Source organism: Siphateles boraxobius, unplaced genomic scaffold, assembly GCF_051911475.1.
Source record: "Siphateles boraxobius isolate OS27281-9 unplaced genomic scaffold, OSU_SipBor_1 7, whole genome shotgun sequence".
NCBI lineage: Eukaryota > Metazoa > Chordata > Actinopteri > Cypriniformes > Leuciscidae > Siphateles > Siphateles boraxobius.
The window spans coordinates 33150731-33168376 of NW_027509197.1; the positions used below are offsets into that span (position 1 = coordinate 33150731).

At 38.9% G+C, this 17646-nt stretch overlaps 1 protein-coding gene across 1 annotated transcript in view; it reads right to left on the reverse strand.

Moving 5' to 3' along the window:
- The window catches only part of ttn.2 (titin, tandem duplicate 2), a 162185-nt gene that overhangs the window by 53012 nt on the left and 91527 nt on the right, over positions 1–17646 (reverse strand). The window contains exons 155-187 of the mRNA XM_077215908.1: positions 17336–17632; positions 16946–17230; positions 16553–16846; positions 16157–16456; positions 15750–16058; positions 15129–15328; positions 14539–14968; positions 14086–14394; positions 13812–13993; positions 13594–13723; positions 13217–13516; positions 12805–13122; positions 12420–12716; positions 12022–12321; positions 11155–11469; positions 10888–11036; positions 10525–10675; positions 10141–10422; positions 9706–10008; positions 9268–9573; positions 8898–9179; positions 8480–8779; positions 8064–8366; positions 7610–7918; positions 7211–7492; positions 6356–6655; positions 5929–6222; positions 2879–5833; positions 2429–2764; positions 2062–2346; positions 1658–1957; positions 1250–1552; positions 870–1145 (exon numbers count right to left, since the gene is read on the reverse strand). Of these exons, the coding sequence (XP_077072023.1) occupies positions 870–1145; positions 1250–1552; positions 1658–1957; positions 2062–2346; positions 2429–2764; positions 2879–5833; positions 5929–6222; positions 6356–6655; positions 7211–7492; positions 7610–7918; positions 8064–8366; positions 8480–8779; positions 8898–9179; positions 9268–9573; positions 9706–10008; positions 10141–10422; positions 10525–10675; positions 10888–11036; positions 11155–11469; positions 12022–12321; positions 12420–12716; positions 12805–13122; positions 13217–13516; positions 13594–13723; positions 13812–13993; positions 14086–14394; positions 14539–14968; positions 15129–15328; positions 15750–16058; positions 16157–16456; positions 16553–16846; positions 16946–17230; positions 17336–17632 (11982 nt within the window). The remainder of the gene's footprint in view (positions 1–869; positions 1146–1249; positions 1553–1657; positions 1958–2061; positions 2347–2428; positions 2765–2878; positions 5834–5928; positions 6223–6355; positions 6656–7210; positions 7493–7609; positions 7919–8063; positions 8367–8479; positions 8780–8897; positions 9180–9267; positions 9574–9705; positions 10009–10140; positions 10423–10524; positions 10676–10887; positions 11037–11154; positions 11470–12021; positions 12322–12419; positions 12717–12804; positions 13123–13216; positions 13517–13593; positions 13724–13811; positions 13994–14085; positions 14395–14538; positions 14969–15128; positions 15329–15749; positions 16059–16156; positions 16457–16552; positions 16847–16945; positions 17231–17335; positions 17633–17646) is intronic.

Genomic DNA, 17646 nt, shown 5'->3' on the forward strand with positions numbered 1-17646 from the left:
TGGATAGTATATTTTTGGTAATAAGGTCAAGCTGTTGAGACTCATGCTGCCTGTCTCTTTATGAGAGACTTTGGAGAGAAATCAAAACAAATGAGCATAACAACACATAAAATAACTCAGAGAAGAAACATCATGAAGTAAAATTCTAAAAGTTTCATTTTTTATTTATAATGTGATCTGGTTAAGTAACGTAACAAGAACAAGGTTGCTGTATTACTGAATATTATCATGATTGCAAATGTTACATTGATTTTATAGTTCAATAAACAATTAGTTAATAATAAGTCACAAGACACAATATTGACTGTTTTTGTTTATTTCACCAACGAAAATAGTTCCAAAAAAAAAATCACAGTGGAACTATTGCGCATTCTCAAAGCACCACTCACTGGTGTTTTGTTACTGAATGATTTAACATTTTAAATGAATCGGTTGAATGAATGACTCAATGACTCACTCATTAAGTGACTTGCCGCCACCTACTAGGCCTAGTGGTTTAGTTTCATGTTTAAAAGTCACATTGGATTTTTTCCCCAACATTTCTTATTTGTTCATTCAAAAGTGTTATTAAAACATTAATCTCATCACATTATTTATTGCAGTTGTAATTTTTCAGTGTAAATTATTTAATTTAATTGGTAACAGCCCCGCAGTTTATATTATTATAATTGAATTTATTGAGCAAATGTAAGAATTTGACATTAGAAGATTCAACTATAGATTTAATAAGGTTACAAAAATTGCCTTTATACAGGTAAATAACGCCCTGGGCTAATAATCCAAAATTTACAGATTAAAGTATCTAAAAGATAAAAATATATATATATATATATATATATATATATATATATATATATTAATACACTTACCCATAATGATTATCCGGATGATCTGGTTGACCTTAGCAGTGCTGTTTTCAGCAGAAAAACTGTAATAACCACTATCCTTCCTTGTAACTTCTTTGATCAAAAGTGAACTTGTGGTTGATGTTTTTTGTATGAAAAGACGATCAGATGTAACTAAATCATCATTTCCTCTTCTCCATTTTGTGACTGGTGCAGGCTTCCCAGACACAAGAGCCTCAACTATAAGTTTAGTTCCTGCTCTTGCTGTAACCACATCAGAGATGATGATCTTTGGTGCCACTATAAAAAAGGTATAAAATGTATTCAGAGAATGATTCATGAAAAAGACAGCACTAATAAAAATAAATTAATAATGGGAGAGCACAAAATCTTTGTCTACATACTCAGCTGTTCCTTGACCTCAAATATACCCTCAGCTTCTCTTGCCAAACTGCATCCTATTGCGTTTCTTGCGGCGACCCTGAATCTGTACTTTGTGTTTTCTTTTAGTCCAGCTACAACAATGGTCAAGTCTTTTACAACCGAGTATGATGTCCACTTGTCCTCAGGTTGACCATCCTGCTGGTATTCAACAACATATCCATTAATCTTAGATCCACCATCTCTAAGTGGTTTCAGCCACCCAAGAGTTGCACTGTTTTTAGAAATTTCTAATACATCCATCTTCTTTGGAGGATCAGGCTCACCTTTACAAAGTAAAAATATACATGTTATTTTTAAAATGCATCATATTATATGACACAATACAATATAACATATATAATAAATTATACTGTGCATTGTGGACTTACTTTTGGAATCTGTAGCTAGGTAGGACTTTGGAGAGTCTTGAGGCAAACCGATGCCATACTTGTTAACTGCCATCACCCGGAAGTAATATTCTGTTCCTGGTGTCAGATTTGTGATTTTGAAGCTTGTCTTCTTTAAGTCATTTGTGCAATTTGTCCATGTTTTCCTGTCAACCTCACGCTTTTCAACAACATAGTTAAGGATTGGACTACCACCATCATTTTCTGGAGGCAACCATGCAAGCTGGCAGGTTGTCTTTGTGATATCAGTTCCCTCCAGTCCACCAACAGGACCAGGAGTATCTGTTGATAAATTTCAGTAACAGTTTTACAGACAGTACTTGGTATTGTGTAAATGTAAAGCTTATCTTAATTTTAAAATGCATTTTATGCAAATGTAAGTTTACCTAACACTTTTACACGAACAAATACAGCCTTTTCTCCAGAGGCATTTGAAAGAGTCAAAGAATATTTGCCAGAGTCTTCACGTGAACACTCAGGAATCACAAGAAAGGTCATTGTATCAATCTGATCCACATGGCCCCTTCTAATGACATTGTCAACACCAATGCGCTTCCAAGTCACTTTAGGTGCTGGTCTTCCTCTAATTGTTGCAAAAAGTCTGATAGGACATCCAGCTCTAACGCTAAGACCTTTTCTTAGACTGGCATCAAGATCAATCTCTGGAGGTTCTGTTGTGAAGGAACAAGACTGAATAAGTATACTGAATTTCAAGGGGAATCATATCAGTGACACTTTAAAACAAAGACTTACCATTGATCTCCTTTGGTGATACAGCATCCTTGAGGTTTGCGGGACAGCCCATGCCAACTTGGTTTTGAGCGGACACTCGAAATTCATATTCCTGTCTCTCATCCAATTTAATAATTGTAAATTCAGTTAGGACAAGTTGTCCAGAAGTATTACATTTCTTCCAGCCTTCCTCAGGATCTCTCTGTAGTTCACCTTCCATTTGCACCTTATCCCTCATTTCAACCAGATATCCAATAATTGGAGCACCACCATCATACACAGGTTTCGCCCAGCTAAGTGTAATCGATGTCTTTGTGCTATCAACTACTTTAAGGCTGCCAGGAGGACCAGGGGGCTCTAAATATTACAAAAAATGTCAGCTTAGTTTAAGATACAATTAAATACATCCTTAGGAGGAAAAAAAACATTATACAATCTCAGAAGAATAGATATACTACAGACTTTACATACCAATTGGATCTTTTGCAGTGACGGGCCTGGATGCTTTGCTTGGTTCTCCCAATCCTACTTCATTTTCAGCTTTGACACGGAATTGATAATCGTGGTTAGGGATCAGATTGGTGACCTTCATGCGTCTCTCAGAGATAGGGCTCTTTGTGACAGGAACCCATCGAACAGCCCGCTTTTCTTTTCTCTCCAAAATGTAACCAGTGATAGACTTTCCACCATCATTCTCAGGAGGAGCCCATACCACAGTCATCTCATCTTTACCAATTTTGGTTACCTCAGGTGTGTCAGGTGGACCAGGCCTGTTGAATTGTGTCTTAGCAATAATAGGCCTACTCTCCATTGGTGGCCCAGTCCCCATTTTATTTTCTGCTCTGACCCTGAATATGTACTCATTTCCCTCAACAAGGCGTGTTACATTACAGTAGTTCGTGACGACAGAGGCAGAATAAGTGGACCAAACCATTCTTCTCGTCTCACATTTTTCTAGAATATAGCTGTCCACCTCACAACCACCATCATCCTCTGGAGGATCCCATACAACTCTGCACTTGTCTGTGGAGATGCCAGAAATCTTAATATCTCTGACAGGTCCTGGTATATCCAAAACTGTAACATTAGCATATGCTGTGAATGATCCTGCTGAGTTTGTAGCAGTGACCACATATTTTCCAGTATCACTACGTTTGGTTTTAGTAAGGAGGAATTTTGAGTAATCGTATCCAGTGTCAATACTGAGCCTTGGGTTATCGCCTGTAGCCTTGTCCTTCACCCATGTAACCTCAGGCTGTGGTTTTCCTCTAAGTCCAGCTTCAAGTCTTACTGATTCACCTGCTTTGACCACAATAGTACCAACAAATTTCAGGTCAAGAACTGGTTTCTGAACTTCTTCTTTGACAAAAATATCAGATGTCTTAACCCAGGCGCTTTCACCTCCATCATTTGTTGACTGGACTCTAAACTGATAGGTGTGGTTCTCAACACATTTGTCTACCATTAAGAATGTCTCTTTTAGGACTCCCTCATGTACCTTTTCCCACTCTTCAGCATCCTTTGCTTTTCTCTCCAAATGGTAGCCCAGGTTAGAACTGCCACCGTCGTAATCGGGTTTTCTCCATTTAAGGAAAACATAGTTCTTACCGATATCACTGACATGGAAGTTCTCTGGCTCACCTGGCTTCTGAAGTGGGTCGATTGCAAGGATAGGAGTTTTGGTTTCTGTTGCTGGTCCAGGACCACACTTGTTTTCAGCAGACACACGGAATAAATATTCATGATTTTCCATGAGTTTTGCCTTTACCATACGATTTGTACAGTCAGATGATATCATTGACCAGGCTCGTATACTTGGCTCCCGACATTCCACAATGTAATTTGTTATCTCAGTGCCTCCATTATCCTCAGGAGCATCCCAGGACACCATGCAAGAGTTTTTAGTTACATATGTCAGCTTAAGATTCTGGCAGTGCCCAGGTCTATCCAGAACATTTACAGTAATAGTAGCTGAGGCCTCTCCAGCTTCATTAGCAGCTTTGAGTATATACTTTCCATGATCTGCTCTGGTTGCTTCCTTGATACGCATTTGCACTACTGGGAAGTTGTTTATCAGAGTGGTACGCTTGCCCCTTTCCAAAATACTTTCACCTTTGCTCCAAGTGATTTCTGGATCAGGTCTTGCTTTTACATATGCTACAACATTAATGTTATGTCCAACACGGACAGTCATACGGTCACGGCATGTGGCATCCATCTCAATCTCGGGAGGAATGACAATATCCTTAGCAATAACTGACTCTGGGATTTCCCTAGTCTCACCTTCTCCAATCATGTTAACAGCTTTAACACGGAACCTGTATTCTGTGTCCTCTGTCAGTCCTTTTACTCTATAAGCACACTGCTTAATCAGATCATCCTTATTGACTTTCTCCCACTCAGCACCTTCTTTATGGCATTCAACAATATATCCTAAGACTGGACTGCCTCCGTCTCTTGTGGGTCTGATCCAGACTAAGTCAGCATGTGTACAACTGTAGTCCTTTATCTTAGGGTTAACTGGAGGTCCTGGAACAGTAATTGGTCTGCAAGGCCTGGCAGGATCTGAGATAGGTGAAGGTCCACTAAATCCAGCAATATTTTCTGCAAATACTCTGAACTCATATTCAATACTTTCAAAAAGCCCAAGCACTCTATATCTAAGGTCCTTGCAGGGTGTTTTATTCACTCTAATCCATTTGCCTCCTTTATGTCTTCGCTCAACAATGTAACCACTGATTGGACTACCACCATCAAACAGTGGCATTGTCCATCCAAGTGTGAGTGCATCTTCAGATATATCAGATGCAACTGGTTTTCCAGGATGGCCAGGGGGCTCAAACTGGTGCCGGGCTACAGTTGGTGCACTTTCAAGAGCTGCGCCAATTCCCATTTTATTTTCAGCGCGAATTCTCACAACATACTCAACTCCTTGCTGCAGGCGAGAAATCTTGAGCCTTGTGGAAGTGCTGCCAGAACTTACTCCTCCCCAAGTTTCCTTATTTGATTCCCTCTTCTCAACAATATAGTTCATGACAGGGCTTCCACCATCCTCTTTGGGAGGACGCCAGTCAATGACCATGGATTCAGGAGTAACTTCAAGGATATTAACAGGACCTATCGGGGCAGATGGCACATCAAGGACTGTGACATTCAGAGAAACAGTCTTACTTCCTGCTGAGTTAGACACTGTGAGAATATAGATTCCGGTGTGATTTCTTGTGCAATCAGCAATGCTCAGAACAGTGGAGAAGTTGTCTGTGTCGATTTTGATATTGCCTTCACTCTTGATTTCCTCTCCATCAATGACCCATTTGGCAGTGGGAACCGGAAGGCCTCTCATAATGGCAGGCATCCTAATAGTGCTTCCAGCTTTCACAATGATTCCCTCAATCAATTTCACATCAACCTCAACAATGGGTGGTACTACAAAGACAGTAGAAGAATACAAATTTTAATAATACATATTGAAAAAAAAAAATCTTTAAATATTCATACATGACATTAAAACTAGTGTCTACCTAGTTTTTCCTGGCAAAGTACTGGCACAGTGGTATCTGGTCTACTAAGACCAATTGCATTCTCTGTCTTAACACGGAACCTGTACGTCTTTCCTTCTTCCAGTCCAGTCACATGGCACTCAGGAATGCTGACAGTCTTAAAAATGATCCAATCCCTTTCACCTTCTTCTTGGTACTCAACCAAGAAACCTGTGATGTCACTTCCTCCCGTGCGATCAGGCCAATTCCACTGGAGCCATACCTCGGTTTTATCAGCATCTACATGATGCAGGTCTTTTGGTGGACCAGGAGGAACTGAAATATGAAATATGAAAACAAATTTTAGTTTATTATATATATATTTTTTATGTTATACATTATGGAAATTGTTTTTAAAATGAACATTAAATAAGCCTCAAAGTGGAGAAATTTCTAAGGCCATACTTACACAGGGGATTCATTGCTTTGATAGCTTTTGTTGTCTCAACAAATTCGCTTCTTCCAAACTGATTTTCAGCCGCCACACGGAACATGTATGATGTTCCCTCAATCAAATGCTTAGCCATCATGCTTCGTTTTTTGGATGATGAACACACTGGCACCCATTGTGCAGATGCTGCATCCTTTTTCTCAACAACAAAGTTAGTGATGCGTGCACCACCATTATCTTCAGGATCTTTCCAAGACAGCTGGGCAGAATCACATCTGACATCAGATACCCTGAGATTCTGAACTGCTTCAGGCTTGTCTACAAAAACAAACAAATAAAACAACAACTTAACTCTTTGCCTGAAAAGAATGGTATGTTTTAGGTGTTTGACGAGTCACAAGATCTTGCTATATTAAAAAGTGACGATATTCCTTGTTGAGGTGTAAAGCTGTCTCACGATATCAGCATGATGGTGTTAAGTTTGTGGCAAAACCTTCTACAGTGCTTATGTTGTCTTTTATTGCATAGGATAACTCCTACTCATAAATTAGAAATAGTATTTAAATAGTTAATAGTCAAAAGTCTTAAAAATACACCTGCATTGTTTTGCATTTTGTGACTCAGTCGAAAAATAGTCTATTTCTCCAGGTCATATATTTCGATATTGAAGATTTCTTAAAAATAGTGTTAAAATATCATCTTGAACCGCTCTCGTGAGCCCAATATCATGTAGTCTTGTCTCATGAGCTAGGTGTATTGTCACACCCCTAGTATTTTTCATTTACATTTATTTTCATGTTCTATTTGTTATAAATTATTTAAAATTGTACAATTGCTGATTTTTCATAGTCTTTGTAATATAAAAAAAATTACCAAGAACAAGCACGGTGCATGTGGCTGCCTTTGATCCAGCTGAATTTTCAATAGTAAGTGTGTAATCGCCACAGTCTGCACGGGTGCAATAACGCATCTCTAGTTTGGTTGCTGTTCCAGATGTTTCAATCTCTGATCTTGTAGGAACATCTAATTCATTTTTCTTCCATGTGACTTTGGGGAAAGGCATTCCTTTGATTCCAGCAATAATAGTAATATGGGTTCCGGCCATTGCTTTGAGTTCACGAGGCATGCCCAAATCCAGTTGAAGTTCTGGGGGCTCTATAGACAAAAACAAAACGAAAATAGCATTTAATATTGTTACACATATTTTCTTAATTGCAATAACATGCATAATTAATAACTAATATAATAAATATCCAAATACGCATAAATTACCAAGTCTGTCTTGTGCTCGAACAGGCTCTGGTACATATTCAGGCTCAGATTCGCCAGCAGCATTCACTGCCTTCACTCTAAATCTGTAAAGTGCACCATCCTCAAGGTTGATAACCTTGAATACAGTGCCCTGGCAGGAGTCAGGTGTCTGATTAACTTGAAGCCATTCCTCATCACCAGCTTTCTGATATTCAAGGAGATAGCCAAAGATTTTGCCTCTGCCACAGTCTTTTGGTGGCTGCCAAGAAAGAGTGACAGACTCTTTTGTCTTGTCAATTGCTACTGGAAGTACAGGTGGGCTTGGAATCACTGTGACAAGAAAATCATGAAAAGGGTAGAGGGTGGGTGTAATTATTTTTGTTTAAATAATTACTTTGTTTAAACCTTTTTTTTTTCTTTTTTTTTTCAATAGTTAATTGTATTTTTTTCATTTAAAACATCTTTGGATACATACCAATAGGATCTTTGGCATAGATGGGCTTTGAAGGTGGACTGGGGTCACCAACACCAATCACATTCTCTGCCATGACACGGAATTCATATTCACATCCCTTGAGAAGATCAGGAACCCAATATTCTGTGTTGGGGTATATGCGGTCTTTTCCAGCTCTAGTCCACATATTGGCCTTGGTCTCCTTTCTTTCAACAATGTAGTTTGTGATTGGTTTGCCACCATCAGCTGGCTGGAGCCATGAAATCAAAGCTGTATCTTTATAGATTTCTTTTATTGCAGGTGCCTGTGGTGCATCTGGAACCTCTGCAGGTGTTTGAAATTTGAGAACATGAGTAAAATTCTAGACCATTCATTAAAAGATTATTGTTAAAATAATTTATTGACTATTATATTATACTGCAGAATCTGTTACTTACTGAAAATATCCTTTGCTTTTGTTTCAGCAGATAGCAATGGATCACTAATACCATGAATATTTTGAGCACAAATTCTAATGATGTACTCTCTTCCTTCAATTAGTTTTGGAACTCGGCATGATGTTCTTGTGCAAGATTCTGTAACAGGCATCCATAAATCCCTGTTGGTGTCTCTCTTTTCAACAGTGTAGTTAGAAATAGCAGCTCCACCATCATCCAATGGGGGCTTCCAAGAAATGAGCATATAATTCCTGTAAATCTCATCAAAGACAACAGGACCCTCTGGAGGTTGTGGACGGTCTGAAAAATGCATAAAACAAGATTCATCATTAAGTTTGCAAAGAAATAATTGTAAGATAAGAAAATAATATATATAAAAATATAATATCTAGTTGACAAAAAGTAGACATTAGCTTACCAACAACAGTAACAGTACATATGCCCTTGCGTGAGCCAATGGAGTTCTCCAGAACTACAGTGTATTTTCCACTGTGATCACGTTTTGCTTTTGCAATAGTCAAGAATAATTTATTCTTTGTGCTGGTAAGAGCGATTTCTTCATTTGCCTGAAGCTCCTCATCATTTTTGAACCATTTAATTGTTGGTGCTGGTTTGCCTGTGTATTGGCTTTGAAGAGTGCAAGTTTCCCCAACGCGAACAACAAGCTTGTCACGGAACTCAAGATCAAGGTTTGGTGGTTCTAGTAAAGAGTATAGTATACAATAAATCAAAGTCAATAGAATTTTTTTTTTTTTAAATCACTTCAGTGCATCACTTCAATTACTTACCAAACTCTTTTTTGCATGTAACTGGTTTGGTGCTGAATGATGGTTTGCCTTGACCGATTTGATTGACAGCACTAACTCGGAATTCATAAGAATAACCTTCTTTAAGACCAACATGTGTGAATTTACGGTCCAAAAGTTTATCCTCTGTGGCAATAATCCTGAAATTGTCCTGTCCAATAAGACGAACTTCAAGAACATAGCTTGTAATGTCTGAACCTCCATCATACTTTGGAGGCCTCCATGCGACGCTGATTGAATCATTTGTGATGGCTGTAACCTCAAGATCCTCTGGACGCTCAGGTACAGCTGAAGATGTTGTGTGAGAAATGTGTGAGACATCATACGAGTAATTAAAAGTAATGACATGTAAAAACAACAAAAAACAAAAACAGTAAAAAATACAAAACACTGATACAAACTAACAAAAACAAGGCTTACAGAGTGGATCCTTGATGACGACTGGAGCTGAAGTCTCAGTGAAGGGACCCATTCCAATAATATTTTCAGCTGCAATTCTGAAGAAGTAACCCTTGCCATCAATAAGACCCTGGACAACAGCATTATGTCTTGTGACAGTATATGTCACTGATGTCCAGCCTCTGCGATCAGCTTCTCTCTTCTCAATTATATAGTTGGTGATAGCTGAGCCACCATCATCTTCAGGAGAGTACCATGTCAACTTACAAGAGTCATTGGTGAGATTCTCACCAGAGAAAGGCTGACCCACTGGGCCAGGGACATCTGTGAAGAGAAAAAACAAGCAGTGTTCATTAGTTTATTGAAATCATTTCAGAATTATATATATATATATATATATATATATATATATATATATATATATATATATATATATATATAAATAAAAACACTCACCCAATACTTCAACAATAACTGCTTTCTTCCTCTCTCCACCTGCATTCTTAGCAGTCAGCGTATAAATGCCTTGGTGTTGTCTCCTGCAACTTTTGATAACCAAAGCTGAACTTATAGAAGTGGTCTCAACAGCAGCCTCCTTCGGTAAATCACCAATGTCTCTATTCCAAATAATCTCTGGAGCAGGCTTTCCTGACACATAGGCCAGGATGCGGATTACCCCACCAGCATGAACAACAATCTTTTCCTTGACAGTTGCATCCAGGTCTACTTCGGGGGGAACTAAAATATATGGTTAATATAAAATAAATAAATAAATAAATACAGAACACAGAAGACAGAAAAAAGACAGGAGAGAAATCTAAAATCTGAACTAATGCTTACTTGTCCTGTCCTTGACTTCAATCACATCAGAAACCTCACCAGGTTCTCCCACACCTGCAAAATTTACAGCTCTCACTCTAAATCTGTAGAGTCCAAGCTCTTTAAGTCCAGGAACAACAAACTTGGTGCCTCTGATTTCCTTGTCTTTAACCTAAGATAAAAAAAAGTAAATTATATATATATATGTGTGTGTGTGTGTGTGTGTGTGTGTGTGTGTCTGTGTGTGTGTGTCTGTGTCTGTGTGTGTCTGTGTGTGTGTGTGTGTGTGTGTGTGTGTGTGTGTGTGTGTGTGTGTGTGTGTGTGTGTGTGTGTGTGTGTGTGTGTGTGTGTGTGTGTGTGTGTGTGTGTGTGTGTACACACACCTTCTCCCATTCCTCTTGCCCTTCTTCTTTGTACTCCACAAAATAGCCTGTGATCTTAGATCCACCATCAATAAGTGGAGGAATCCATTCAAGATCAACAGTTGACTTGGTACAGTCTGTTACTTTTGGTGTTGGAGGTCCTGGAGGTGCTGTTAAAAAAAATACAAACGTATAATAGATGCATGAATTAGAAAAAATGAAAGGGCCACCAAAATACAAAAGTACACGAGTAAAAAAAAGGAAGACAACAAGAACTTCCTAACATACCTATGGGGTCTCTACATGGAACAGGATCAGAAGGAACACTAGGAGGGCCGCATCCAGCTGCATTAATTGCAATAACACGGAACTGGTAGATAGCACCCTCCATAAGGCCTGTTACAATATGGGAAACTCCTAGAGTCCTGATTCTGATAGGTTCGCGATTTACTCTTGTCCAACGCTTTCCTGTAGTTTCCTTACGCTCTAACCAATAGCCAGTTACTGGAGAGCCACCATCATATTCTGGCTCATCCCAGTTGACGGTCATAGATTCAACTGAAACATCTGTAACAGTTGGCTTCTCACATTGGCCAGGCACAGCTATTAAGGGAAGAATGGAGTAAAATAAGTATTTCATTGAATTTAAACAATACATTTATTTTTGCAAGGATCCAAGTTTGAATAGTATATTTAATACATTTAAAACCATTATAGCTTTTACTGAATTTTACAATGCCATTGTTTCATTCTGTTTTCAAAAGACTGGAAATCGATAACCAAAAATCATGAGATAATTCATCTTACTTTTACTTTTTAACAGTTATACAAAAAAAGAAATACATATAATATTACTCTAACTATGGGTAGACTGTCACTAGACATCAACATACACTGACAAATTAATACATAGTAAAAATGTTCCAGATAATATTTGAATATTCTCCTTTAGTATAATGACAATATAAAAGCCAATTGTTAAATTTGAATTATGTCAAGCTTAACATTTTTCTCACACAGTATAAATGGGTCCTTATACATCTACATATTTCAGTAAGGTGGTCCCTCGCTAGGGGATCATCATATTTGGAGGTCATGGGATTCAAAAAGTTTGAAAACTACTGGACTTAGAGATTCCAAGTGTATGAAACTTACTAAAGAGGTTTCGTGCTTTCTCAGGTTCACTGTACAAGGGTGGTCCAATTCCATATTTATTCTGAGCCATAACACGGAACTCATACTCATGGCCCTCTGTTAGCCTTTGTACTGTGTATTGGCATTCCTTTGGATCACTTGAGACATGGACCCATGTTTTTCTGTTTTCCTCACGCTTTTCAACGACATAGTTTGTAATCTTGGAACCGCCATCATCTGTGGGTGAATTCCAGGAGAGACCAATCCTTTCAGCGAAAATCTCCCCAATCTTAATTGGTCCTACAGGTACACCAGGACGTCCTAAGGACACAAGAATAAAATATTATAAATTTGTATCTTTCAAATGGATGAATCATTTCAAATTAGGAGAAATGAAATCATGGAATTCAAGGACTTACCCAAAATGCTAAGCTTGATGCTCTTGGTGGCTGTGCCCAAACTGTTGGTGGCTGTCAGAGTATATACTGCGCTGTCACCTCTCTTTGACTGCTGAATTAACAGGGTGCATTTCTCATCAGAAACAAGTTTATTGACATGTTTGTCATACTGTACAGCAGCTATGTCATCAGGCTTGTCCTGAGGAGCCTTGTGCCAGACAAGAGATGGGAATGGGCAGCCTTGTATCCTTGCAACAATGTTGACATCATATCCTTCTGCACCTTCTAAAGTCTCTCTGAGATCAATACTTGGAGCACCTAAAAAAGATTTAAAAGAAATGTTAGCAGATAACTAAGTGTCATATTTCAAGAAAGTTGCTCAAAAATTACATGATCTTCAACTCACATGTCTGGTCCTTAATGACAATTGGACCGGCAGTAACAGAGGGTCTGCTTGCACCAGCTTCATTTACAGCTTTAACACGGAACTCATATTCGCCACCTTCTTTAAGGTCTTCAATGATGAAGGTAGTCTCTTCAACATCTCTCTTGTTGCATTGTTTCCAAGTCTCTTTCTGTGGACCACTGGTATCCCAGCTCAACCTCTCAATGATGTAATGCTTTACTGGTGCTCCACCATCGTTCTTAGGAGGAACCCATGTCAGGGTTACAGTGTTCTTTGTAACAAGGTTAATTTTCACCTTGGTTGGAGGATCAGGAGGATCTTGACATTAAAAGAAAATAAGATTAATCAGAAATTAATTTTAACAATTTAGAGGCATGCAATGCTTTTCAAAATACTGGGGTAACCAACTTACAGATAGGATCCCTTGCCCTAACAGGTTCTGTGGTCTCGGTAAATGGTCCAAAGCCAAGGCGATTCTCAGCACGAACACGGAATAAGTAGTCCTGTCCCTCAAGGAGGTTGGGCACGACAAAGGCCATGCTGCCACAAGTAGCGTTGGCAATTGTCCAAGCCTTTCCATTGACAGCCTTCTTCTCAATAAAATAACTTTTGATTCTTTCACCACCATCATTGTCTGGCAGCTTCCAAATGAGTCTCATTGTGGTTCTGGTGACATCAGTAACTTTGAGCTCTTTGGGTGCTCCAGGAACATCTGGAAAAAATATATAAATTTACTTCATAGCACAATGTTATTTTTTAAATTAATTAAAATATAAGTAGCAAACTCACCAAGCACATTTACTCTGACGTTGACATGCTTCTGTCCTGATTTGTTCTTTGCTGTAATTGTGTACCTGCCAGAATGGCTTCTCAAACTCACAGGAATTGTAATAACTGAGGTAGTGTCAGTTGATTCAACCTAATCCCCAAGAAAACCACCAATAAACATATGTTTTAGATTCAGAAGAAAATAGTATTTGTGTCTAATATTAGAGAAAAAGTATTACCTGTGAATCCACTGGTAAGATATGAAGACGATCCTTCTTTTCTGTCTTTGCTTTGCCATCAAACTCCCATGTAACTTTGGGAACAGGACGTCCTGTGATGGTAGCTGGAATCTTAAATGGAGATCCAGCACGGATACACAGAAGATCATGAGCACTGATATCCATGAAGATCTTTGGTCCAGCTGTGGAATTAAGAGAATGCATAAGGTCGTGCAAAAATAAATAGTGTGACTCTTGAGGAAGTTAATTTGTATTTCAGTACAAAAGACTTTACTTTGAATGTCCTCTATGCGAACTTCAGTGGTTCTGGGGCTTGGTTCAGACTCGCCAATTTCATTGACTGCAATGATTCTGAATCTGTATTTCTTAAGTTCTGGGAGGTTTGGAATTGTGAACACAGTAGAAGGATGCAGATTTTCAGCATCATTAATCCTGGCCCACTCAGAAGTTCCTTCATCCTGGATCTCAATGATGTAACCTTTGATGGGGCGACCACCATCTTTAGCTGGTGGGGTCCACGCAAGGGTGACACTATGCTTGGTTTTGTCAGCAATCTCAGGAGCTGCTGGCATGCTGGGTGGAGCTGTAAACACACACACACACACACACACACACACACACACACACACACAAAACAAACAAACAAACATGAAATATACATGAAATATAAAAACAACATTCATCAAAATCTATCCAAAATAAAAATGTATTTAATTCATGTTCTTACTCAATGGATCATCAGCAATGGCAGATTCAGAAATGGCACTAGGTGGTCCAATACCAGCAGAATTGCAAGCCATTGCACGGAATTCATACTCCGTTCCCTCTATGAGACGGGTAACCTGGTATTCCCAACCTTTCATCCCACGTTTTGACACCAGTATCTTATTTACACGAGACCAATAGGAAGTTCCCTTTTCACGCTTCTCAAGCCAGTATCCAGTAATCATAGAACCACCACTGTCACTAGGTGGTTCCCATGTCAGTACCATATGGGTCTTAGAGCGCTCCGCGATAGTGACCTTCTCAGGTGGGCCAGGCAGAGCGAAAGGATCCCTAATCTGAACTTCTTCCGTTTCACAGGCCTCACTTATTCCATACTTATTCTCAGCTTTGACCCTAAATTTATAGTTGCCACCAGTTGCCAGGTTCCATACCTGCAAAGAAACATTAAAAATGTATATAGCCTTTAAACAAGATGATATCATTATTTCAGCAAATTTTCCCATTCTATGTGTCTTATATCAACAATACTCTTGTTTGACACATTTTGAATAACTACCTACAAAAAATTATATGAAACAATTGTTTGCTTACCCCATATCGCTTCTCAATAATGGAGTTAGTAACCTGCACCCACTCAGCCTTTTCAGGATCTTCAACATTAAGGTCTTTCATCTCAACAATGTAGTTGGTAAGTTCACTGCCACCAATATCCAATGGGGCATCCCAGGTAAGGTTGCAAGACTCAGATTTAATATTTGAAACAGCAATATTCCTTGGTGGTGTTGGCCGATCTATGAAAAACGAGTTAATTATAAATCATTGAGGATTATGCGAAATAAACACACTTTGGACACTTAAGCCATGACATACTGCTTGCCATTGAATCATATAAAAAGCATACATTTCAAGTAAAACATTTAACAACATTTTTTTTTATAAATAAGAGATTTATTTTTTTTAAATACAAAAATTAAGACAAGGGTATTAGGCACCTTTTGGTTGTCAAACATAAGTCGATGATTTTCATAGTTAATGTGATGAACTACGCATTTGGCTATTCAACTAGGACAACTGTGTGAACTTGTCCACTACAAACACCCACAACAATCACCTCAGCATGATGCCACTTGGTTGGACATTTTGTCCAAAAACGTTTTAACTGAAGTGTTCAAGTGTCCAATACTTTTTGTTGTATAGTATAGGATAACTTACCCAACACTTCCACTGTGATTGAATGACTGAGTGTTCCCAAACGATTTGAGGCACTAACAGTGTATGTGCCCTTGTCCATTCTTGTAACACCAGGGATGGAGAGTTTTGTATGTGATGTCACTCTGTCAATCTCTTTGGTTTCTATCAGGAGTTTCTCAGAGGGTGTGTCAATAACAACATCATCCTTCAGCCATTCAATCTTTGGCATTGGTAGGCCTGTGACTTCAGCAGGCATCTCAATAGGTTCGCTTTTCCTTACTCGGATCAAATCACCCTTGAAGTGCTTCAGCATATGCAGACTTGGTGCCACTAAAATTATCAAAAGACAGACGAAATGTGTGTCATCAAAAAAACAGATGAAATGTCTCTGCTGAACAACAGTGATGTTAAACTAGAATAAGACAAACCTTCATCATCCTGAATTACAACAGTCATGGTAATTGAAGGCTCACTTTCACCAAGTGCATTGACAGCCTTTGCACGAAACTCATACATATGCAACTCATCAAGGTTTTCAACTGTCAAAATTTGAGCAGTGACCAGCTCTGGGTTGACACGCTGAAAGGCTGGTTCATCTTGTCGCTTTTTCTCAATGATGTAACCAATGATTGGACTACCACCATCATTACGCGGTGGTCTCCATTCAATAGTAACAGAGGACTTGGTCCTCTCAGTATAGTGGAACTTTTCAGGAGAAGTTGGTGGACCTGGCATCCAAAAAACATATGACAATAAATACACAAGAAGAGTCATAATGGTGAGAGTTGTTCTAAGAGTAAAAGCATTGTGTATGTCAGGTTTACCTTGAGGATCCACAGCACGGATTGGTCCGAGATCGACTGGGGGTCCACATCCATACTTGTTCTTAGCCACAACACGGAAAATGTACTCCTGTCCCTCAATAACACCTACAATCTCACATTTGGAGGAAGGAGTTTCAATGGGTTGTCTCCATGTGTGCATCTTTGGTTCCCTCCTTTCAATGATAAACCCTGTCACATCGCTACCACCATCATCATCAGGATCTGACCAATTCAACATCATTAGCTTTCTTGTAACCACAACAGGTTTCAAGTCAAGAACTGGTCCAGGAACATCTGCAGAGAGATTTTAAATGTTGCAAACTGTATGTTATGCATGCTGTAATGAAAAGGAGTGTACACTTTGAATCCATATTAAAATTTAAAAATTCTTACCCATAACTTCAACCCTGGTCCATGCAGACTTAATACCACTTGGATTTGCTGCTTGGATTTGGTATTTGCCATGATCACTTCTCTTTGTTGTTTTAATGACAACAGTGCTGATTGGTCCAGCTTCTTCTACCTCCATACGATCTTTTTCTAATGCACCATCATCCTTTGTCCATTTCAAAAATGGAAAAGGTCTACCAGTCACATGTGCTGGAATTCTCAGCATCTCTCCAGCTCTAACGACAACGCCATTTTTCACAGAGATATCAAGCTCGATGACAGGAACCTCTGTTTTGGCAAAGAAATAAAGCTATCTGTTTATCTTGGAACATTTTAATTGCTTATCAATTAAACAATAGCCTATGATAATTAACATTAGTATTATGTTTATACCTGCAGGGTTTCTCACAATTACTGCATCTGTAAAACCTGGTTGTCCTTCACCAGCACAATTGACAGCAACAACACGGACAATATATTTTGCGCTTTCTCTAACCCCATACACTGTAAATGTGCGGTTCTTCCATGGCCTCTCTGTGGCTCGTGACCAGTCCTTGGTACCAGCAACAACTTTGTCAACATGATAACCAAAGATGTCTGCACCACCATCGTCTGCGGGAGGATCCCATTCAACATCAATTGAAAAGTCTGAGGTGTCAACAACTCTTGGAATTGGTGGACCCGGGGGCACTGAAATAACAATT